Source organism: Limanda limanda, chromosome 11, assembly GCF_963576545.1.
Source record: "Limanda limanda chromosome 11, fLimLim1.1, whole genome shotgun sequence".
Lineage (NCBI taxonomy): Eukaryota > Metazoa > Chordata > Actinopteri > Pleuronectiformes > Pleuronectidae > Limanda > Limanda limanda.
The window spans coordinates 27,265,471-27,290,760 of record NC_083646.1 but is presented as its reverse complement, the minus strand read 5'-3'; the positions used below and the strand labels follow the sequence as shown (position 1 = coordinate 27,290,760).

Genomic DNA, 25,290 nt, shown 5'->3' with positions numbered 1-25,290 from the left:
ATCTAAATATATTTCTTAATATCTATTCTCTTATATGACTGTGGACTATAGTGGCATCCGATCTTGATGGTGGATCATGATCTTGCTGGCTGCTGACCATAGACTATGATTGCAGCAGGACTGCTTGATACATAGTATTTCTCCTCAGGTACTTGACCATTACTGACAATAATCCACCAATTCATTGACCTTCAGTTATCCTTCAAAATGTTTACTGAAACGTTTGCTAAAACCTTTATCCTGATGATGTTCACCTTTACACTTGAAATCTATTGCACTTCTGTCCGTCCTGGAGAGGGATCCCTCACATGTGGCTCTCTCTGAGGATTCTACGTTCTTTTTACCTGTTAAAAGGGTTTTAAGTAGTTTTTCCTTACTCTTGTTGAGAGTTAAGGGCAGAGGATGTCACACCATGTTAAAGCCCTATGAGACAAATTGTGATTTGCGAATATGGGCTATACAAATAAAACTTGATTGATTGATTATGTCAATTACATTTTAAATTTTTATTTTAGCATCTATATTGTATATAAAGCACTTTGAACTGCATTTCTTGTATGAAAGCATCTGTAAAAATTATGTTTATTATTATAATTATACGTATTATTATTATTAATAATAATTCAGTCCATCACAATGTAGATGTTATCATTGGCAATGGGAGATTAGAAAAAAAACAATACCTACCTCAAGAAACTGAGGTACACAGAGCAGGGTCAGGTCATGCCGAGGTCTGACTGCCTGCTGAGAAATGTACTATGTGTCACTTGAAACTACAGTGGATACTACCAATGTAATCCAGAGTTCTGCCTGCATGACGTGGATGAGGAAAAACTTAAAAACACACAGATGCAGTTTGATTTCTCAAATTGCTGCCAATCACCAGTTCAACTTTTTGATTTCTTTTTTTTTTGTTTCTGAGAGAGAAGGGAAAGGAGAACGACATCCAGGTAAGGAGGGGCTGATTCAATGCTTTGCCTGTGCACAACTCAAACAAAACAGTCAGAGATTTTTTATGCTTGCACAAGTCAAAATGTAAGTGTTAAAATCTTAGTTCATTATAGTACTTTAGCAGGATAAATGTGACTGTAGAGGGGTGCTACAGTTGAGGTAAATGATGAGAAGTACTGATTTTACAGTTGAGGGTAGGTCATAAGCTGTAGCTAATTAACATTAATTTCATGAATATGTTGATAGCAGACAAAAAGTAATCTTGTTTGCTCTCTGAGAGCTGCTACAGCCTACACTCAACCACACACTGTTAGCATAGCTATGTAACAACGTACCATTTAGATAAATATAATATTTTGATCACATTTGGTATTTGCAGGGGCCCAATATTGAAAGTCTGGGATAAGGATTTGGTACCAAATACAAGCCTAAATATGAACATCTCTAGTTTCACCTAAGAATAAACCGCCTAAACCTTAACTTCTCTCCACATGTGAGTGCTGTTGATCCTGATTATCAATAAAGCCATGTTTTGAAGAGCAGTTACTTTTAAATTGGACAGTGCAATATAATCAGATGCATTTTAAAGTAAAGCAAAACCTATATAAGTATTACCACAAACATAAATACAGCAATCTATAAGTCAGGAAACCCTGCAGGTCTTTGGAATTCAAGTAAAACTGTAACTAGCAGACCACTTAAAGCATCTATGTCCACATTGTGATAATGCTGTATGTGGAGAAACATGTGTGTATCTCACTTTTCTTTGACTTTGACTGGCTGCCCTCTCACCCAGTCTGTGGGACTGAGCCAATCCACCCACTGTACGGCTCACATCTGTGCCGCTCGCTGCCTCTCTCCGTCTGCGTCTTTCTGTCTTCTCATCTATCTCTGTTGTTCCCAGAGACTTCAAACACTTTTTTAATTGGATGCAGGTCAGCCAAAATCTGGACTTGGCTGAACGGACCGGCGTTATCAGTGTCTAGGCAGATGGGTTGTAGCTGCTAAGGTTACTTCTCAATGCAAAGAAAGGGCAAATAGACAGAGGCCTATGTGTGAGGTAGAGGGGTGAGAGGGTGGGGAGCAGGGCCGGGTCTAGACAGGCATGTATGAGGGGGCAGCCACAAATCTTGAGGGGGCATTGTGCTTTATTATATTATTATTATTATAAATTGGGATTTAGTTTGAGGGGGCACAACATTTATTTGAGGGGGCCAGGCCCCCTCTTGCCCCTGCCTAGACCCGGCCCTGGTGGGGAGGAGGAAGGCGGAGGGAGATTTTATTGATAAGGAAGCACAAGAGGAAACTCTCCTTTTTCCTGTGGGCACCAGGCAATAGATTATAAACTTATCTGCTGGAGAGCGAAATAAGGAAACATCACTGGCTGCCCGCTGCCCCCCCAGCCAGCAGATGAATTTAAGATAAAGCTGCTTCTCAATCACTGGGACCGTGTTGGCCACATGACCCTCGGAGTTTAGGTGGAGCTTGGCCATACTGCCTTAGATATTACTGCTGGCCCAAAGCCTCCTCGCTTAGTGATGTTGCAGCATGTCAGGCTACAGGACAAAATCATTGGCAGTACTTGATCCATCCATCACACTTTTAGCTATCTAAAAGGGGGTAATAAGGACTGAGAGTGATGGCTAACAAGGACAGAATTGGTACGCTGTGTGATTGAGACATAAATCTCCCCCCCCACACCCACACACAAACTAAATGCTAAATATATCCCTATTTTTCTTTACAAATAGCATTTTATTCCATCTTGCGAACTCTTTGGGGCCACTTCTGCCCATATCAGGGCCATGACACAGTGCTTTGGCTCTGACAAATATCCTCTTGTAACAGTTTAGGTTGTTCAAGCCCCGGAGAAGTAAACAAGGGCCTTGTCAGTCAGCAGGTCTAGGATGACTGACAGGTTGGGGAGGTGGTGGATGTGGAGGTAGTGCCAGGGTTCCTGAGGTGTTGGAGATGGGGGAAGGGAGACAATCACAGCGAAACCTACAGTAGCTTCTGGAGCCAGAGGCAACAGACAGGCAGAGCCAATGGAAAGGTAACTGTCAGAGAGAAGGGAAATGAAAAGAGGAGTTTGGAAGGAGAGACTGGAATGTCAGAGAGATACCATAGACCTTTTCTTCCCTCCCTCCCTTCCACCTCTCCTTACTCCCTTCATCTCCACTCTCCACGGCAGACATTCTGAGCTGAGCCACAGCAATCCCACTCCTCATTGTTGCCAAGGAGAGGGAGAGAGAGAGAGAGAGAGAGAGAGAGAGAGAGAGAGAGAGAGAGAGAGAGAGAGAGAGAGAGGCAAGGAAAGGCAAGGCAGTCTGATTGCAGCTGGATTTGAGGGTCATTTGAAGAACACATCCAGGCAAAGCAGAGACAGGCTCCATTTTCAGTTCACACCAGGGAACCAGAGCCCTCTCCTTTGCTCTCTCCCTCTCGCACAACCTCCCTTTCCTTCTCCTAAACAACAGCTAAATCAGTAGAAATGACAACGCAGTTGGAAGGTCATTCGCAACACAGCGAGCTCTGTGGAGGAATGCTCTTCGATGCATGGCACGTAGAACGAGTGGAAAAACAAATACATGTCCTGCCAGCGCTCCTGCCCGTCTGTCCCCTCCGCGTCCAGCTGGAGGAAAGGTACGGAGTCACTACCATTCATGCCTCCTTTCTATATATCAAAATGCAAAATGGAGCTGAGTGTTAAGCCTCTGCACAGGGGAATCTTTAGCAGAGGATGCATTGTTTCCATAAGCTTTCCGAGCTCCACTGCACATCAGTGTATGCACACACGTAAACACACATCTTAATGTAAACAGTTGAGAATGAGCTACACTTGTTACATGCTCCCCCCCTCACTAATGAGCTACCAAGCATCGTCAGACACAGTGCCTTCACAACACACAAACACAACTGCTACAGCTAGAATATTACTGGAGCAGGTCAGAGCTACAGAAAGCTCCAGCAGACGCACACAGACAAAACACAGAAGCAGCAGCGGCAGAGCAGAAGAGCATCAAAAACATGGAACAACATTATCACAGAAACAGCATAGTTGCTTGATTGTTACTCACAGAATATTCAATGGTCCCTTTGGGTCTCTGGAACGACATGCGCCTCCCATCCTTCTTCTCTGGGGTCTTCTTCTGGCCGGTATCTGTAAGCAAGCGAGGCAAGGTACGCATTACATTCATGTTCCCCTCTCCCCAGCTTGTCACAAGCTGCCGTTTCCCAGCCCCGTGGGTAGACAGCTCATTCGTCAACAGTGAGCGAGCCAGCCAGCCAGCAATGTGAGCTGTGAGCGCTGGACCACTTGCTCTCTCTCACTCTCTCTCTCTTTTTCTCTCCTTCTCGCTCTGCATCTACTCGCTTGCTCTCGCTCTCTCTCTATCACACTGTCCTCCCCTCGCTCACTCGTTCTCTCCTGTCTTCCTCCTAGCCCACTGTACAGCTCAATGACAGCCACTGAAAGCGCTTCACCTTGCCCTCCTCCCCCTGTCGCATCTCATGGCAGACAGAAACAAGGCTGACCTCCATCAGGGCACCGCTGCTCTGGATGCAAGCACAAGAGGAGAAGAGGAAGATGGATTCGGTGGGAAAGCAGGGTGTGCTAAAGCTGGAGATGCGAGAGGAGGGAAAGTGGGGGCTGAGCTGAGGGGGGTGAAGGAAAAGGGAGGGTTCAGTGCTATGTGTTGGTTGGGTAATGAGGGTATGTTGCACAGGGAAGTGACAGCTGAGGACGAGAGTGGGGGCGTAACCTTGCAGTAATTGCAGTAGCTCCAGTTGTTTTGAGATACTTTTAAGGGTTTACAGCAGTTTTTCTACTTTCTGAAATTATCTGGAAGGTTTAGGAGCAGGCACAAAAGCAGGATTGATGACTGCAGGAATTAAAGCAAAAGAGGGAGAATAAATAGTGGCCACAGTTTAGGTCTTAGAATGATAGGAACACGAGGTAGAGGAGATGGAGAAAAGAGGAAGGCACGGGGAGAAGATCGGAGCTTGTGGGAATGGTTGAAGGCATGGTGATGAAGGCATGGTGATTTCAATATAGAAGCGAGCATATGAAAGACAAGTATAGGGTAGGATGGGAGATAAAAGAAACGGATAGGAGACTCCTGGGACTGGAGAAGGTCTAGAAAAAGGGCTGACATGGGTATTTGATGGCGGAATAAAAATAGGGAACATAGGCATGAAGGGCATGAAAAATAACGAAGCCTTTGTTGATTGGAGGTGGAGAGCCAATAAAGCATCTTATTGGTGAAGGTTATGGTTTTGAATTTGGTTGGAAGATTCATGTTGGACATGAACTGACCCCAGTTAGCACTGTTGCCTCCCTTTCTTTAGGTGTTTCACATGACCAACGAGTCCCTTTATCTTTGTCTTTCTCATCAGGTACAACAGATAGCTCAAAACATGGGTCATACAACTGTGTTGCTATTTCTGGGACGCGGGAGTGTTTGGTAAAAAGGGAGGAAATCCGAGATGCGTCAGGTGTAAATATCAATATGTAGAGATGATACTGTGGGGTACATTTATGAAATGCAGAGTAAGGTTCGGTAATACATGCTAATGCTACTGATACTGTGGTATAGTGCTTAATTTTGCTCACCATATTAGGATTTGATCGCAGTTTTAAAGACTGCAGTGATGTTAATAAAATGTTTGGGCTCTTCGTTGTTTAATACAAAGAAATGGCTTCTGTGTACCTCAATCACAGGTTGCATATGTCCATAAGCTATGAGTAGTCAAACCAAAGACTGACTTCTCTTTTCCTTCTCAGATTGTTCAAGTGACTGATGGTTTTAAAGTAGGGCTGGGGCGATGCTTACGATTATGTAAATACGTCGACTCGCAGAAAGTGTGTTGACACGTCGTTAGGAAGATGGCTGCACACAGTCAAGGCATTGACTCACCTGACAAGCATACTGAAGCGAGAAAAAAAAGAATCGCCCAAGATCATCTAGCATAGTTTCCCAATAGTCGGACCGTGGTCAGGACCGGATCCAGAAGTCGCTCTCTATGGACCCAGACCAGATATTAGATAATGACGGCGTTTCTATTTTAACCTGCACAGTTTTTTTCCGTCTTTACAGTAGTAAAGATAATAATATTTATTTTATTATTAGGGTACACTTCAGCTCAATGTGAAAATTGTATTGTTACAATTGTTGTATTGTAAAATTGTTGTTGAAATACTATTGAATTATACTTACTGTGTTAGTTGACAGTGATACAACTATTAGGCTACTTCAATTTTTTTGATAGACTGCTGAACTTGAATTTACATGGTGTTGATATTCCTCCAGAAAGTTACTTGAATTTACTTTGGTTTTCATCTTTTTTGTTGTTGGACAGCTTTATGTAGATTGAGATATACCTTTTACTTTAATGGAACAAGCTCTTCCAGTAATTTTATTTTGGAGAGAAATGGGACAGTAAAAGCAGTGGGCTATTTTTTGTTGTGGAAACATGCCCTGCAGTGCATACTTCGTTTTTGTCAGATTTGTTTGTATTTAAGAGAAGATTATAAAAATAAATATAAATGATACAAGTTTTTAATTTTATTTTTGATGAATTTATTATATTTATTATATTTTATTTTATTCTATTTCTTATATATTGTTGTTTTTTATATTGTTGTTTTATGTACAGTGCACCAATGACACCAAGGCAATTTCCTGTATTTGCAAACATACCTGGCAAATAAAAGAATTCTGATTCTGAATTCTGATTCTGAATTCTGATTCTGATTCTGAATTCTGATTCTGAATTCTGATTCTGAATTCTGATTCTGAATTCTGATTCTGATTATAGTAATCGAGTAATTACAAATAATCGCTAGATTAATCAAAAAAGTAATTGTTAGAATTATCAAAAAAATAATCGTTAGATTAATCGATACAAAAATAATCAAGAGGTGCAGAGTTAGTTCCGGTCAAAATCAATTCTCCAGGGATGGGAACTATGGCCTGATAGTCTGTCACTCTTTTCATGCAGTGTAGGTCGGTGTAATGTTATTATCAAAGTGGTGGATCCACCACTTTGATAATAACATTACACCGACCTATCAGCAGTTTAGCATCGCGACTGTAAATGGCAGGCTACATTCCCATTTGCCTCAATACAGCCCTGACCTCAGCACACCATCACAAAGCTGTTAACATGACTGCAGACTATCAGGTCATTTTGAAAGCTGAAAGAATGTCCTTTAACAATGATTACACTTTATCTGGTTAGTTGTGGTTTCACATTGTAGTAAGTCCTGTGGTCATCACCTACACCTAGCTATACTTTGATATATTGATTGGTTTGTAGATGGGCGTGAGTTTGATGGAAGTATGTTGAGAATTCCACTACTGTATTTGCTAACTCTTTATTAATAAAGTGCATAGAAAAACAGTAAATTATACATTTCACTTTGTTAATTTTGTTGCCACTGTAATATCAATATGGTATTACTACCTGCAAAATAAATGTCCTCATCATATTGATATCAAATCACATTGGTAAAGGCGAGGATACACATGCACTCCTAGCTGCTTTAACTTCTTTTTCCTTTACTGTTGTTTAACGCTGTCTCAACTTCCTGCAATTGGTGCGGGAGTCTGAACTATGAAGCAACAGTCATCTCCAGAGAACTTGTTCTTCATTCAATAACACCTTGGCTAAGGAATTGTGCTGAGCAGAAACTGTGAGTGTAAAATATTACTTAGGAAGGATTATTATTTTCAGTGGAAGAATACAAATTGGAGCTGTTGACTGTGAATGACTGTGTCTTAATTCGTATTAAGAGGCAACACGTTATCAGTGGGATTCCATGCTTCCCTGTTATTCAATATTATCCACCGTGTGTGTTTGACTTCAGGTCATGCGAGAGCAGCAGACAACATGTAACCTGAGTCGGTAATCAAACAGCAGAGGTGCCAATCTACTTTGTGCGCTGCAGGTCTGCACAGACGATGAGCCATGTATGTCTATGCTTTGAAGCTGCTTGACATGCTCACACTCAGTTATAAACTGGGGCAAGCTGAGCACAGCGAGTGTAAACACAAGATGAGGCTTAAGTGCCTCAGACTTCCAAACAATACAGAATGAGTTGCAGCGAGAAACAAAGACAGACAGAGAAAGTGAGGGAGAATAACAGACATGCATTAGCAGCTGCAAGGGTGTTCGCACATGGTGAGCCAGTGATTGGTCTAAAATTAAACCTCACCATGGATGGTGGCACAAGAAAATGGGTATTTTATTCACATTGCAGACACACAGTGAAACACAGCACTGGGGCCATCTTCAATAAAAGGAGGCTACAGTTTCATCCCACTCCACAGGAAACCTGGAAAAGTCTACAAATCGCAGCCTTTGCTGTTTGTTTCATGTCATCCATCTGCTTTCAGTAATATTCTAGACCTATGATTTTCAGTTTTGGGTGAAAATATAGTTGCGGTCAAATTAAATTAGTTCCTGTTCAGATGGAAAGTCTTTGCTTTTCTAACACAGCAGTTGGATATGACACATTGAGACAGCATGATATAAAATACTGAACATGACAGACTTGAGCTCTTGGTGCAGAGGCTGCAGTGGATAGGTCAGAGGAAATGGGCCTGTGGCCAGTGCAAATCTAGATAAAGTCAATGCACTTATCTCTGCTGAACAGCCCAGTGGAGAAATGTCTAATAGAGGTGACCTTAGGTCGCTAGTTATCTAATTTGTTGTTCAACCAAGTAAAACAACAGTTGCCATAGCGTAAGCAATTTTACTGTTGTCATAAAGAACATTTACTTGGCTCATTAATGGGCTAAATAACACTGGGTCGACTGTACAAGGAGCTGTACAACTCGCTCAGACGCTGAAAGGAGCTGCTTTGTGTCAGAAAAACAAAGGCTGCCTCTCACCGATCTTGGATGTAAACAGTCACAAGAAGTCATGCCTACATGAGCGACTTAATGGCAGAAGTGCGTTCTATGCTCTGCATCCACGTCAGGGCCTATGTCAGTGTCTCATGAATACACAAAGCTGCAGAGAGGTGCACAGCAGGTATCTTTGTTTTACTGTCACCACACAAATTAAAGAGAGTTTATGGTTAAATGTGGCTTTGTGAGGGGGGGGGGGGGGGGGGGGGGGTCTGTGACACTGTAATCAACCCCTAACTGAGTGACACATTTTTAAAGTGAAGCTCCTAAAGAGACACTTTTTTCTTTACTAAAATAATTTTTTTTACAAGATTTAGACCGACAAATATTCCATACACCAGGTTAACACGAGAGCCTGAATGATTTTTTATTTGCATGATATCAGCCCATATGACCCTAGCGCATACATATTGCATTTATATTTGCTGACATGAACTTCTATTTATTTTACAATTCAATCCTTGACCAGAGCTACATACAAATGCTGTACATGGTATCTGACTTTAAAAAACATGCTGTGTTCTGTACCAGTGCAATCTGTTGAGTATGATTCACGGCCTTCTTCGCTTTGTACACAGCTGTGACAAAACTGAGGCAGGCAGGAAATAGGAGAGTTAACAACTGTCTGGCTAACATTCCCTCCTGGTCTGATAGAATACACAAGCAGCCAATTTCCCTGTGCTCCCTTGTTTTCCCTGCCTACAGGCTATATGCAGCCCTCCCCGGATGTTATTTTTAGAAAAAAACCTTAACAGTTGGGGAGGCAGCAGCTCTGCACCGCAGCCACACTGAACAGGTGCTGTGCAGGACCAGCTCGAGAGCCGGAGACTCTGTTTGTGAGGGAGGGAGGACAGAGGCAGTGTCTTGGCAGTTTGTGATGCACAGAGGATGGAGACAATAACTGAAACACCTGGGAAATATCAGGCAACAAGCCTGCAACACGCCCCCACCCGTTGTGTTTAGGGGGTTTTTGTTTGAGTGTTTGACCTGAATGATCTATGCTCATTTTCGATGAGATTGACATCATCCTGTGATTTTCAGTGCCAAATAATTAGCTGAAATATTGATTATTCAATCAATGTTATCAATCAATACCATTGATTACTGTGTACATGCTGTATCAGACCATTTTAGGCAATACTACAAATCAATGAACCCATGCTTCATGGCACTTGGATTCGGATATGTTGCAGCAATGTGATGAAGAATTTTTATTTTCCCAGGTGTTTAAAAAACAAACAATCCTGTCCAGCAGTTTTTTATCCGCAGTTTCCATTCTTAATTATCAGTGCAGGTCTATCAAATAACCAAAGTAAGAGTTGAGGCTGTCACAACATCACTTTGAGCTTATAGTTAAACATGAATACATCATGTTGATAATTATCAGGTGCAATGTTCACCATCTTAGTTTAGCACATTAACATTCTAACATTTGTCAATTTGTGTTAAACACATCACAATAGAGGCTGCTGGGCATGTGGTTTTACTTGTATGTGTCATAAACCAAAGTATCTAATAAATTTGACCTGATGGTGGTGCTGAATCAAAAAAAAATCCGGGGATAACCAAAGTCAATAAGATCTTGGGTGTGGAAAAGAAGAAAATCTCATTGCAATCCATCAGAGAGTTGTTACGATTTTGAAGTCTGGACCACAGTGGCAGACAGGCAGACAGACCTACTGTGGAGACAGTGCCGGCCCTAATGCTACTTGGACTTTTTAATGTGTGAGCTGGCTGCCTCTCTCCATCTCATGTTCACAAACACTGAATCCGTTTGACTTTCTAAATGTGGTTCAGATACAATAAGCAATACGTAAGAAGACACTGGAAAATCTGCAACATTTTAAAGGCCAGAAAAACAAAGACTTCAAAATGAGATGTTAGTTGGCCTATTTTTTCTACACATACTTATACCACTGTGTACTACCCAAACTACATCTTTGCTTTACATACTTACCTTCCCTCTTCCATAATGAGGCTGCTCAGTTATAATAAAAACAATTAAGGGCTTTAAATAAGCTCAACATCTGTTGGCATTGATGGGACTGGTTGACATCAGCAGCCCTCAGGCACAGTTTAACATTTATTTCCTCCTGTTAATGGGTGTTTTTGGTAGTTTTTCCTTACTCTTGTTGGGGGTTTAAGACATATTGTGATTTGTGAATATAGGTTATACAAATAACATTTGATTGATTGAGTTTGTGACAGAAACCCCAAGGACACATTATCAAAACAGAATAAGCTTGCTAGCTTATTATATCAGAAATCCAATATGAGTGGCAGGTAAAGAGATAATAGGCCTGTTTCACAAAACAATATTGCTTTGCCATTTGATTTTCTGGGTCGTGTGCAATAAGTTGGGACAATAGCAGCTCACTTGTGGCGATATCATCCGTTGGATACAATTTAGGATTCAATTCAATTCAACTTTGTATAACACCATATCGCAACAAATACTGTCTCAAGGCACTTTACATTGTGAAGTTAAGACCTTATAATTATAGAGAAACCCAACAGTTGCCACAATAAGCAAACACTTGGATAAGGAGGCGTAAGGTTCAGAACATAGGTTTCGAAAGCAGGTGATTGCTTGGCTCATTTGTTTATTGATTCAAATCATGCAGCTACACTTGTATACAGATTTACCTGGGCAAAGTTATATATAATATGGAAAATAAATACTGAGAATGCTTTTAACTTGATATGTCAACACTGACAAGACCACAGTGCTGGGCTAAGAGCGATAGATAGAGAGCTGTTACCGACTTGAATTAAAGTCTGTGAGAGGAGACTCTATGCAGTGAAATGCTTACTCAAACAAAACAGGAGTGAAAAGTGCTGACTATATCACACAGTGACAAACTCTGGCTTTAAACCTAAGCTGCTGGTGTCGTTATCTTAACACCAAGTCGTGAGGAGGACATGACAGTTTTATGGCAGCGAAGAGGAACAGAACGTTTTATGACCTCCTTTAACATGTGCAAAATATAAGTTATTTGAATGTGTATCACGAGAAAAGTAAAATTTCCTCATGCAATCATGTGACACAAGGACAGAGTAAACGTGATAGAGAGATGGGAGGCCAACTTGAGGAGACGGTCCTGATGATGTCACAGACTGAGTGTGGTTGCATTTGAGAGACTGAGCTGTTACTTCATGTTAAGCTCCAGACGGAGACACAGACACAACCCACGTTGAACTGTTAATGACAGCACAACAGGCGCATGGATCACCTTGTTTAATGCTGTGATATGAATCAGAAAGAACGTGCTTTTTTATTTTACTGCTGAATCATTGCAGCTGCAATAGACAGGTGCAGACACAAGCTGCACCAGTCTTAACAGACTAGATCATATTCACTATGGAAAGGACTGTTTTTTTCTATATACTGTTGAATAGTGAATCTATTATGCTCATTTCCAGCTCTATGTTTTATTCTGGGACTCTGCTAGAGCAGCTTTGCATGATTCATAGTATAAAAAAAGACACTGCCTGGCACTCAGCCCCCTATTTAAGTCTGACTTAAACAGGTAATATTAGCTCTGGCCTCCTTAATATCCTGCTTTCTCCTGATTGGATGAACATCTGTTAACACTTGTGAGCACTGATTCCTCCTCTTAGGATGGACGTTCTGAGCACAACTGCTAAATCAGGTAACTAGTAACTAAAAATAACTAACTATCAGAAGATAATTGATTGGAAATGGAGAAACTTCTACAGATCCATCTGTATTTGGGTATAAATACCTGACCCCACCCGTCTTATACAGTTGCAGATGCCCTGAGAAAGTTGATACGTTTCATCACAGTATTCATAACCTCTGCATACTCTTCTGAAAGAGTAGAGCACAGAACAGACTGATGGATAAGGCAGTGATATGAGGAGAGGTCCGGAGGGAACTCATAATGGAGGGAGCTCCATCGGTGGTGATGGACACAACATCTTTCATACTGATACCTCTCTGTTTTAACATTTATTTTATAGCTATGTCTTCCCCTCTGGTGTGTGTTGTACGTGCTTTGATGCCTAAAATGTCCTCCCCTCCTCTCCTAATATTTCTGCCCGTCTTGTGAATGTTGTGGCTGAAAGGGGGATTTATAAAAATGTTTCTGCCAGTTCACGAGTGTCTTTTCCATCCAGAAGTGTTTCGGACATGGCATTCATGCACTCTTTAACGATGCTCCCATCTATAAAGGGCTTTTTATGTTGTCCCAAAATCCACTGTACTCTCAGCGAACACTCGTATGTCCGCTGGTGTGCGGAGAAGGAATGAGAGAGGACCCGCGTACATCGCTCATACTGGGCTCTGAGCTCATTTATTTTCCGCGTCCTTACATCGGACTTCAAAGTGTGTTTGGTTTCATAATGGTGTTTTAAATTGCCGCTTTTGACAACCGCAACAGCTCCACAACAGACACACATACTTTTCTGTCCGCTCTCCTCGGAAGACTCAACTTTCCTAACTTTTGATAACGCCATATTTTGCCCTCATCCGTGTGTCTCCGGCTGCGTGCTTCTCTCTACCTAGCAACCATGCTACAGGTATATGATAGCAACACATACGACCCAGGCGGCTCCAATGGGCTGGCGTCATGATGCTTGATTAAAGTCTCTTAGGTGTCAAACTAGGCCCCCACGTATTTATTTATTTCTTTTGAGTGAAGACTCGTGGCCCAAATGGAAACCGATCGCGGCCCGGATTTGGACCCGAGTCTGCCAGCAGGTGACCCCTGCTGTGGAGCAACAAACAAAGCAATAGACGTAGTCTACATTGGATAACCCATTATACTTGAGTACAGTAATTGCCAAAAAGACTACTCCAATATAATGCGTTTTGAAAGAGCTTGTACATACATCTCTGACTGTGTTGACTTGGGCTGTGTTCTGAGCGGATAAAGTGATGAGCTGAAGTCAGTGTGTAAAGCTTTATGTTCAGAACAGCAGACAGCTGAGGTTTGTCTCAAAAGGACTACTCTTAAATACATTCACCTTATTATTTGAAACTTTGGCCACGTTTAATAGGGATATTTGACAATGTCACATTATATATACAGAAAACAAGGCAAAGTTTGAAAGGTCCCTTTTGAAGTCCCCAAACCTGCAGGAAAGTAATTACACTTATGGATCCTCTAATTTTGTCTCACATTTCAAGCTGCAGAAAGGTAAAAGCAATGCATCACACCAACATCAGCTAATGTCAACTTTCTTAGTTAATACCACTCAAAAATGTAAAACAAGGCAAAGCAGTCCAACAGCACTGTATCAAGAAATAGGCCATTATTGCTGTGTAGCACAACTGTAGTGCTAGCACAGGCTGCAGTCTTTCCATCGTAATGAATATACCATACATGGGTCTAGTAGAGCTGTCAACTTAAACACAGAGAACACAGTGTGACAGGCAACAGCCCTTTGCCACCACTCTCAGTACCACTCAGCTCTATGTTACAGAGCCCCCAGCCGCCAGCCTCCACGGACCAGCCTATACACTACTCTGCATTATGGGAAACTTTGCTGAACTGCAGATTTGTGTGTGCATGTGGGCATGTCTGTGCTAGAACAGGAGGCTCTGGATCTGCCCTGTCCTCTTATTAACTCTCGCACCATGTCGGCTAATCTCCCTACGGTAGTGTAGCTGGTAAAGTGGCTTAAGATCTTCTCAGTGTGACACATTAAAAAGATGGACTCCAATATGTCCTGAGGGATGTTATTGTTAATACACACTCATTCAATTAATATTCTGACAGCGTGTACATGACTGTTTCCATAGTGACAAACTTGGTGCAGATTTAACCCTCTGAACCCCAAGCAGCTTCAGGGCAATTTATGCTCCCATAGGCGCTTTCAACTATTTCCATGTTTTCAAATCCAATCTGTAGACTGCTCAGTACATCAACACTACAAACACATTTCACCAGGCAGAGGCCCACGTGGCATGGCTCTTATACAACTTATCTTCATATTTTTGTTGTAACACAATAATGTGATGAAATATACTCCAACGTTCTCGCATCGTTCCTTGCTGCAGCCGGATTATCACTGATTTGGTAGCTTTTGAGTTGCACTGAGAAGTGTAATTTATTATTATTATAACTATTATTGTTAATAGTCTGAATTGTGTAAATGGTTTATTGTTGGAATGTTTAAATGAAACAAGAAGTGTAAAGTCATTTTGATGAAATATCACAATTTTACACTAAGATTTGTATTTTTTTCCTGATGAAAACATAGGTCATGGATGATAAGTTCGAGGACTGTCTGAGAGCTGAAATTTGTTTCAGTTGTTACAGTTTCAGGCTTAAAACTGTTGGGGATTCTTTAAAAAAAAAAAAAAAAACTATACCTTTTAAACACACCGAAAGGTTTTGGGTTCATACGGATGAAGAGAGAGAGAAAAGGTAGTTGTTGATCAAAATAAAAGTGACAAACCTGTTTGCATTACACAGTGGACTTATTAGCTTGAGCTAATGGTGGCACTAGATGATAAGTGAGGACATACTAATGCATCCTGTGGGTAAACTGATGATCTGTATTGAATTTCATGGCAATCCCTCCAATCGTAAAAAAGGCATTAATTTAAAATCTCAACCTAGTGGTGGCACAGAGGAAAAGTCAGAGATTTAAATTCATTCATAGCAGTTATAGCCAGCCCGATATGCTTCCAGTGTGGCAAAAAACAAGGTATCAGTTTAGATTTGTTATTTTATCAATAGACAAACTCAGTGGTCATACTAGCGACAGTATAAAAATATTTCACTTGAGACCTATCACTATCTTGTATATTTCCAAGTTAGTTCAGGTTAATGTATTTTGACAACCGTTGGTTGCAGCCTGGCACAATTCTAGATCTACACGTAGACACTGGCCACGCTGTGATGAAACATCCTGCATCTCAGTAACACGCAGGGAAATATCTGATCCACAGTTCAGGCAGCTGGAAACAGGAGGTCCTGCCTGAGCCCCAGACCTCCCGTCCTCCTCCCTTCTACTGTCACATGTGTTCAGACTCCAGGGCTCACTGATCACACTGTGATCAGACCTCTGGCGTTAGGGTTATTGCACTTTGAGCAATATTTCTTTCAAAGTCACAGTTGGGAGAGGGAGGGAGTATGTGTGTATGTGTGTGTGTTTGTTTGTGCAGGTGTGTAAGTGTTTGTTGTAGTGGGGTAAAACGGGGGATGATGAATGGTATAGCAGAAGTCTAACTCTGCACTGGCTGGATCAATAGCGTTGACACACATAATGTATGCTTGCTGTAGCTTCAATCACAACTCTGTGATTCATCCTTACCATGACAGTAATGCAACGCTGTGACTCAACTCATGTGTGATGGTCTGCAGTGGGGCATTAATGACCATTGTCCATTCATTATTATAACGTAATAACCTAGAATTAATTAAATAACCTTTGGTCTCTGTGAAGACTGAACTGATTTCTTGGAGAGGAGATGGTAGAAAATGGGAGAAGGTTTGCATAAGCACACCTTTAGTCATAAGTTATGTACCTTTATGGTACGATAGAGCATCTTTATTGGTTTACGTCACCTTTTGGAGCCCTGGCACACTGCATCTCGGCAGCAACACTACCCTCTCAGGTTACAGCTCCAATCAATAGCAGGAGAAGTGATGAGCTCAGCTATGAGAAACACAAACTCTGCATTATCAGATCTTCTTATTGAGCCAAAAGCAAAGGGTCCTGTTCAGGGAGCCGATTAGAACAGGCTTTAGTGTGGTACAGGCCAAACCCAGGTACAGGGTGTACACAGTATGCATTCAAATCAGTCAACATACTCATTCAAGTTAATTATATACTATTAAATGTATATGTTTACTCACATTAGTCACCACTAGAGTGAAACGTCTCTTGTATCAGATTATATAAGCTAACTTAAAATAAAACACAGCAGATATAACAGTATTTCTGAGATGTAATATGCTAGATAGTGTTCCTGGTGATGCTAGGGAGAATTTCTTTGTGACAGAGGTAGGCTAGCTGTTTGTACTTAGCTAACTTTAGCAGTGGGATGTTGCCTCGTATTTAGCATATAAACATGATATCAGTGATAAACTATTACTTTGGGCTGTATCTTATATAATCTATTAACTAGAATGGCACTCATTAGGGTACATATATCCACCAGGGCCCAACAGTCCCCTTGTGAACGCACTTCATATTCCCTAGATTTTAATATCAGATAAATACATAAATATAAATCCCCTAAATATGTCAGACTTTTTTTTGATCATGGCACATGTATTATTACTGAAAAATGTACAATAATGTCAAAAAACGCAATGTTACAGAAACTAAAATTGTTGTTCCAACCCCTGATCTGGTGTATCATTCAAGTTTGATTTGCACCAAACTTGAATGGGTTTCCCCTGACCCATACTGCATTATTCAAAGTTTTGATGCAGTAGTTTTTGCATAATCTTCACTAGAAACATACAAACAAACAAAAAATAAACTCCTTGGTGGAGGTAACAAAGAGACAAGAGGTTAAATTTGAATGCAGTACTGTTAATTGTAAACTGCAAACACAGTATAAAACACAGTATTGCTACTTTTACATATGTAAAAGATTTGAAAATAGTTTACCTTTACTGGATTTAAAAAAGGCGATCTGTAACATGGGCAATATAAAATCCTCTACAAGTGCAGCTCCTGTCTGCCCACAGTCTGTAATGGAAAAACAGGAGCAGAGGCTGAATCACCTTAATTTCCATCAAGCCAGACAGGTCTGCTGAGATCAAGAGGAAAAAGTGATGACAGCGTATCCATCTGCATGACTAACAGTCACACATGGAGGATGAGATTGGAGAACTTGATGAATTGTCTTCCTCCCTTGCTCAGAAAAGCCAAATGTTAATCCTGTTCAACAAAGCAAGCCCCTCATTAAAGGAGGTCAAGAAGAATAACGCCTCAAAAATGTGAAATTGTCCTCATAGTTGCCCTTTCTCATATAGAGCATGACTCAAAGAAGAAGCTGAGCAACACATTTTAAAACCCAGTTCAAAACAAACAAACCTTTGTCAAACATTGACCTCATTTTTCTCCTCTGTCACCCTTCGAACTCCCCAGAACGAAATTTTGGGCTACTTATTTTTTTCCTGTTACAAACGGATTAATGTCGTAGATGTTAGAATTGTGAGTTTTGCAAGACTGACAAAGGCAGCATATTATTCCTACACATGTTCTAATCTGCAGCCTCGCACAGACCAATGTGTCGTCAAAGCTGCGTCCAAATGCGTGTATCAGGTATATATTTCCTGGGGACTGTTTTGAAAAGTTTGCCTTTTAAATTTGTTTATTTCAAGTTGTAGTGGGACGCCCTAGTAGCCTGATGGTAATACCACCTAAATGCAACATCCAGTAACCTAGCGGACCCTAATGGGAGCAACCAAAAGAAGAAGTAAGAGGAAAAGGGGAAGAGACCGATAAAAACTGTGAGCTACTAATGTTATTTTCTGATAGAAGAAAAGGCCATGGAAACAGGAAACACGGTCTTCAACACTGGTCAGTTAAATCTATACATTATGACATCATTTTCCAATGTATTTAGGGCTTCTTCAAACACTACTTAAAATATTGACATTTTCAGTTCAGTTAAAGAGTGAAGATGTTGCAATGCCTCTTTTACATTTTAAATTGTATTGTGTTGTACTCAATATATTTGAATACTCATATGATCAACAGCACTACAAACAAACACACATTTTTAACCAAGCTCCTAATGTTAAATAACTGTTACTGTCATATTTGTGGAGTCACACCAAAACACACCAAAAGATAAGCATGACTCATCAGAATTGGCTATTTCTTGGACAGGCAGTCTTTTGAGTTACTCACTCTAGCGGTACAATCTTTTGTAAACCGTGATCATTGGTAGTAATGACAAATACAAGGTTGAGATCTTTGAAATTGCGTAGCTAGATTCGATTATCTGTTACATTTCGGCATGAGAAATCACCCGGCCCCCGAGTCAGTGAATGAACGTTGGCTTGCTTTGTCTCTCATCAAGAAGAAGAACTGTGAAAGGGAAGCAGTAAACCTTAACTCAAAGCTTAAAGCATCCCTTTAGAAAATTATAGCTGACGTCACATCCACACAGTGGTTTAAACTGTCTGATCTTTTCAAATGAGGAAGAAATCACCACTAAAGATGCAGAGTCTTTGGGAATAGGAGAAGGATGTTTCCCGAGGCCGGGTTTTCTTTTCAGCTGGAGTGATGAAGATGCTATGATCTTAATTACCTTCCCATAAACGTCAACTGTGCTCAGCATTTGTGCTCATCATCTGGCCTCTTTCAAACATCTACTGTGGAAATATCTCAGACCTCGTCAGCAGGAGGTACAGTATAACACGGTTTCGTTTTTTATTTAAAACATTTTGGGTTTTCCCCTGTGTTGTTTAACAAGTCATCAGTCCCACTCAGCTCTTCTCTATCATCATTCAGACATTCAATTATTGCTACTGAGCTGAGCCCCTGAGTGTGTGTTTTTATCTAGGTTTGATTTCACCTCTAAACGGACCTCCTTTCTTGTTTTCCTAGCAGGAACCTGTTATAGGGACACCCTGCTACTATGTTGTTGACAAGGTCCTTGAAGAAAGACATGGTTTCGGTAAAGTAATTGATTCTGTTGCTGACTGAAACACAGTTCATGTGGACAGAACATCCTTGAAAAGTCAGGGAGCAGTCATGAGTTCAGACCCTGAACACTCTGTTTGAGCCAAGCAGGTGCTCAGCGCCGTGGTCCAGTGATCCCACTGGGACTCCCGCCACTTACGGTCCCTTGGCGGATCCATAACAGATCGTCCTAATGGCATGCAGGACGAGTGGCTTGCTCATACAAGCTGCTCAAGGACTTCCTGGAAATTAAGGTGATTAAAATCACCTATTACAGTGAGCACCAGGAGACTGCAACGTCTGAATCATGCTGATAATTGCAGCAGAGTCAGTGTCAGCCTTTGGGGCAATGGGGATGGTGACAAATAATTGAGGACCCTGGGGACAGAAAGAACCTGAGAGTTCAATGTCAGGAGGACAAAGCTGCTCTTGCATCGTACCCTGGTGATTCAATGGTTATTAATAGAAGATTATTTGGGCACAATTGGTTGTGGTTTTACATATGTGAAGAAATTGTTTTTATATTTATTCATCCACCGTTAGAATTAACATTATATGACATCTAAAATCTATTTTTTCTCATGCCATATGTTTTCCCTTATACTTTCACACTTTTACCTGGAATTTACCTTTTTTTAACTCTATTAATTGATATAATAATCACCTTTTTGGCTGATTTGGCTATAAACCATACAAACCATGCAACCACTGATACACTATCATTTAGAATTCACAATTCAAAGAAAAATGGAAATCAGTGTCTGAGAGCATCTGCAAATCTACAAATGTAATATATTGCTCCATCCTTAGAAGCTGCACAGAGCTGTGCGAACTGTGCATATTTTTAATTCAATCTAGATAAGAGATTTAAGGACAGATTGATATCAAACTGCACTCTTTCAGAAAATAGTTGGTGTTACACCAGTAACACACTTGCCCTTCCTCATTTGCCAGCAAGTTCTCCCCCATCAACCATTTCATAAATACATTGTAAAACTTCAGAGAATTGTATTAACTCAGCTTTAGAATCCAGAGCAGAATGGAAAACGTGTGTTATGCATAGCATTTGCAAAGATTTCAGATATAAAGCTAAAAATCCATTGGCCTATCTCGTGTGACAACAGAACAACCATCAGTCAGGATGTAATGCTTCTAGTTTCTTCACATACTTTAATAATCAAATCGGAAGAAAGAAAGTACATTACAAGAATAACCACGATTTTGCCTGTTAAACCAGAGTTATTTTATGGACTCTATGAAAGCAGAGTCACATGCTGCCGATTACAACTGGGACAGGATCCTCTTCTTGTGTGACATTTCTGTGTTTACTGTAGATACATTAAGACCAGGTACTGTGTCTCTTATCACTGGCATTAACTCTCTATTATTATGCCTATACTGCAGGAGTTTGCAGTCAGTGTTTGCATTGCTATTCATCTCAGTCAGTGCCGTGCCTGACAGATAAACCAATATCTAAAATTATGTGATGGGAACAAGGGCAAAGACCGAGCAGAAGGGAAACAGCCATCACAAAACAATTCTGCACATTTCATCATCATGCATGTGGAAGCTAAATTGCATGTCTCCTCTTATATATTTTCTTAAATGTGTACCAGTCCTTACAGAACAACAACAACAACAACAACAACCTCTCTGTTACACTGACCACCCTTATGAACTCGACTTGGACACACATTCCCAGTGAATGGACAGAAGCTAAGGATCGTCGCACTGTGAAATCAAAAAGGCAGATGATCTTTTCTAGTTAACAACATTTCACAGTTCACAGTCATGGTTCAGTGGATGGAGTGGAGTCAGGCTTCATCACATGACCTAAATGTGGACCTTCCATCATGTGAGAAGTGTTGGTCATATGCAGATGGAGATTTTAATCCCTGCCTCAGATTAAAGACAATTCTGTCTGCCACATATGAAAGGCCTCTTTGATTTTCTATGTTGAAAACATTTCTAATGATATCCAGACTTTTACTTAGAAATACTGGCCACAGAGATGCTTCTGTCCCAGCTAATATGACTTCGCAACAGGCTGTCCCATTCAGACACAGGTGGTCGCCTTAGAAGTTGGTTGCTCATAGGGGTTAGGGTGTACATGCCAAGCGGGCCCAGTATCAGCCATCCCTGTGTCTAAAGAGCACCACCCACCCATGCATTGTTCACCACCTCACCTCTAGCATCGTCTTGCCTCTTCCACTACCTGCCTACACATCTAGTTAGTCTCATTCTTCTTCCCCTGAGTGGGGCAGTAGCCTGCAGACACATGCCGCCCCCGCTGTCCACTATGCTGCTGCTGGGAGAGAGAGGCGAAGGGACTGCTAATGAACCCCACTGCCATTTCTGGCATTCCAAGAGCAGCCGAGTATGAATCTGATTAATCTTTGTCCTAATTAGATCGAACAATTAACCTGCACACCAACGAGCTCTGGAGCCTGATGACTCTGCATGAGCTGTGAACCCCCTGTACATTGAACCAGAGCAGGGGTAAGACTTTACCCTCACACTTTCAGCGTGTTTTCAGAACAACCAATTAATGCTAACTACCAACAGACAGCACTCTGTGTGACATGTATCAGTGGATGGTGTGGCCTGAGAGCTCAGATCCCGTCTCTGCTTTTTCATTTCAACAGCACTACATATCTCTGCATTTGATTCAAAGTCAGAGAAGGCACTGATGGGCCTCATAATAAATTATGTGTGAGAGGCAAAGCGGAATGAGGAAGAAAAAAAAAACAATTTTCATTAACATGGTGATACTTCCCGATGAAAAGCCTTGAGGACATACTTGTTCACTCACTGGCTGGATGGTTTCAAACATGCACTGCCTGCTGATCTGAAATATTTGAAATGCCTCTTTTGTCCCAGGCAGTTGTGTCCTCCAAACAAACTGGACAGGCAGCGAGCAGCCACTAAGGAAGACTTATATGATTCAAAACTAGGAAATCAGTCCTGTTCAGGAAGTCTGCTGAAATATGTCTGCAACAACTAGTGTTGCATATTGCAACTAGCCTTCCCTGTTCAGCCTGAGCATGTATGCAACACATTAATACTAACTTTAGCGTTATGTATTTGAGTCTGGTGAAAAAAGGGGTCTGATGATGGGCAAAAACTTTGGATATGTAAGGGAGATACTTTTAGTCTGTTATTTTTGGGCTGGGCAATGTATCAATCATTATCACAATACATTTTTATCAATTGCAATATAGCAATGATTGAATATATATCACTATAATGCTTTATGCATTGTGCAAACAGTGAGGAGGTATAACACATCACTGATCTTCCTCAGATTTGTTAAACGTTTTGCTGTCTTGGCCAATGGCCACAACCTTCACTCAGCATCTTTACACGTAAAGAAACAAGAATGTGACATTTATCATGTGAACATTTTAACTAGACATGATTTTGCGGTTATTTACTTGCAGAAGCCTACAGCTATTTCACATGACATACAGCCTGTTACCATAAGAGTTTGTTGACAACAGCAGACGAGTGCTTCACTGTCACATGCAAGATGAAAGATGAGGAGTGTTTGTTGGAAATGGTGACGGCTCTGAATCAAACTCAACTTTTCAGGTCACTCGGTACAAACGCATCTAACGTGGCGTGTTTCAGTGACAGGGTACTGCGGAAATAACAACTAAATCTGAACTCAGGTTTAGAGTTTACATTATATTGGTATAAGAACTGAGCCGAAATAAAGAGTTAAAGTCCTTCTTGGTTTCTAACTGTGAAACATTGATCTAACAGGTAAGAAAAGCACACAAGACACTAGTTAACTTTAAATTGAACAGTTTCTGAAGGTGGTTTGGCGCGGTAGGACAGATGGCATTGGAAGTTTGTTCTCCCCGGCTCGTGGACTCGTGGTGTCCGCTACCCATCAGCTGACGCAGAGGAATGGAGACAGTTTTACCTGCTTTGCAGTGGACGGAGACATTGTGCTGTCCCGGCCCGACATGGTGCTGCTGGATGTGGACCGTGTCCTGCTCGGGTCCGGGCCACAGTGTCTGAGAGATCGCGTCTCTGACAACTCTGGCTCCGCTGCCCGTGATAGAGAATAAGTAGTCCATAATGCTGGGTTAACTACTACTACTAACTCCTACTACAACTGTCTCAAAGATTGAGGAAGTCTGCAGACATGTCGCACTGTTGTGTCCCACACACCCACTGAGGAAGGATCCTCCAACACGCTGCACATACCGAAACAGGAACTATTTGATTTACGTCAACAACTGCAAACTTTGTTTTCGCCCCTAGTGGAGTCGAGCTGTGACGCGCGCGCGCGCACGCACGCACGCACACACGACTGCCCTAATGACTTACATTCACTGTCCTGACAAATATATATATATGTCTGTGTGTGTGTCAGTTTACAGAGTGTCTGCATTCTCTTTTAAAAGCTAAGTTCTTAGGCCAACCAAATTCCATTTGAATTAAAGACAGCTGCAGATTCGAACTGATGGGAGGAAATTAATAAAAGTAATGATCCAGAACGTACATATATGTAACATTTTCACTTATAAACGAATAAATGTATGCATAAAAATGTGACCCAGGTGATCCTCCACCACTTTCCAGAGGATATTTCAGAGCTATCAAGGGTGGGGCTTTATGGCACTCAGGAGAAAGACATCCATCTGACTCCCACCATAATAACATTCTAATAAATTGAGACTTTCACATTCGGTGCCAAATCACACTTCTGCGCCCGTATGTGACTCGAGGGGGCACAGCCAGAACTCTCAGACCTGTGACATATAAGCTGCTGTTATCCAGGGAGGAATCTAAGGAGATGGCTTTTGCGGGGCGCAAAATGACTGTGGAACAGTGCAAAACCCACAGACCAGAACAAGGTGTAGTAATTGGGCTGCAGACTCAGGTGAGCAATGAACTGTTAAGACAATTATGCATTATTCATTCCAGGGCCAGTGATGTAGTGAGAATGGAGTCAGGAGTGAAAATAAATCCTGTAATGTTTCAGGTGAATTATAGAAGTGGTCGGAATGGAGGTTCACTCATTCACATCCGTAATGGTAAAGATGAAAGATGTTTTTGGTAAGCTGAATTTGGACAGGAGCAGTATCTGGTCTGTGTGGTAGGTGGGCCGAGGATGAACCAGCTTGTGTAATTGAGTCCAATGAACCAGTATGATCTGAGGCTGCATCAGGCCACCTTCAATACTGAATGTGCTCTATCTGCTGGTTACACAGGGAATTGCATGGTCCAGTGTCCCTCAGTGAGTATAGACAGCATTTAGGGTCCCAGCAGACATTCTAAAAATATAGATATTACAACAATTAAATCCAAGACAACATAAACAATTCTTAAAAAGGCATATTTATTACATTTGTATAAATCAGGCATAGCTCATCCTACTAATCTTTTGCTTTCCTCAACAGGAATCAAGAAATAGCTCATGAAGTCATCGCCTAAAAGTCCACTTCGATTTTGGCCCCTGAAAGTATCGAGTTAAATTTGATATTAAACAGAAAAAATTAAATACTCCTGTATGAATAGCTGTACAAATTTTGGGATATAAATTCTTGAGAAATTACTTTAATTATAATTATTTATTAATAATTAAGAGTGGTTCAGCTCAGATGGAGATTTGTAAAACAAAGTAAAAAATGTGCACATGACCTGCTGTATGTAACCCGATTTAAAAATTGAATGCACCAATGTTCCGATAATATGTAAAATAAAGGTGATTGATTCTATAACTGCCATATCAAACTTTTCCTTCAACAACTCCCACAGGGATTTTATTTGTTCATCTGTGACCTTGCAC

At 41.1% G+C, this 25,290-nt stretch overlaps 1 protein-coding gene across 3 annotated transcripts in view; it reads right to left on the bottom strand.

Annotated features, from left to right (window-relative positions):
• The window catches only part of oxr1a (oxidation resistance 1a), a 71,079-nt gene extending 47,387 nt beyond the window's left edge, over nt 1–23,692 (bottom strand). For all 3 annotated transcript variants that reach the window (XM_061081044.1, XM_061081045.1, XM_061081046.1), the window contains exons 1-2: nt 23,416–23,692; nt 4,029–4,111 (exon numbers count right to left, since the gene is read on the bottom strand). In XM_061081044.1, the coding sequence (XP_060937027.1) occupies nt 4,029–4,111; nt 23,416–23,572 (240 nt within the window). In that variant the 5' untranslated portion in view covers nt 23,573–23,692. The remainder of the gene's footprint in view (nt 1–4,028; nt 4,112–23,415) is intronic.
• Nucleotides 23,693–25,290: the final 1,598 nt, after the last annotated feature.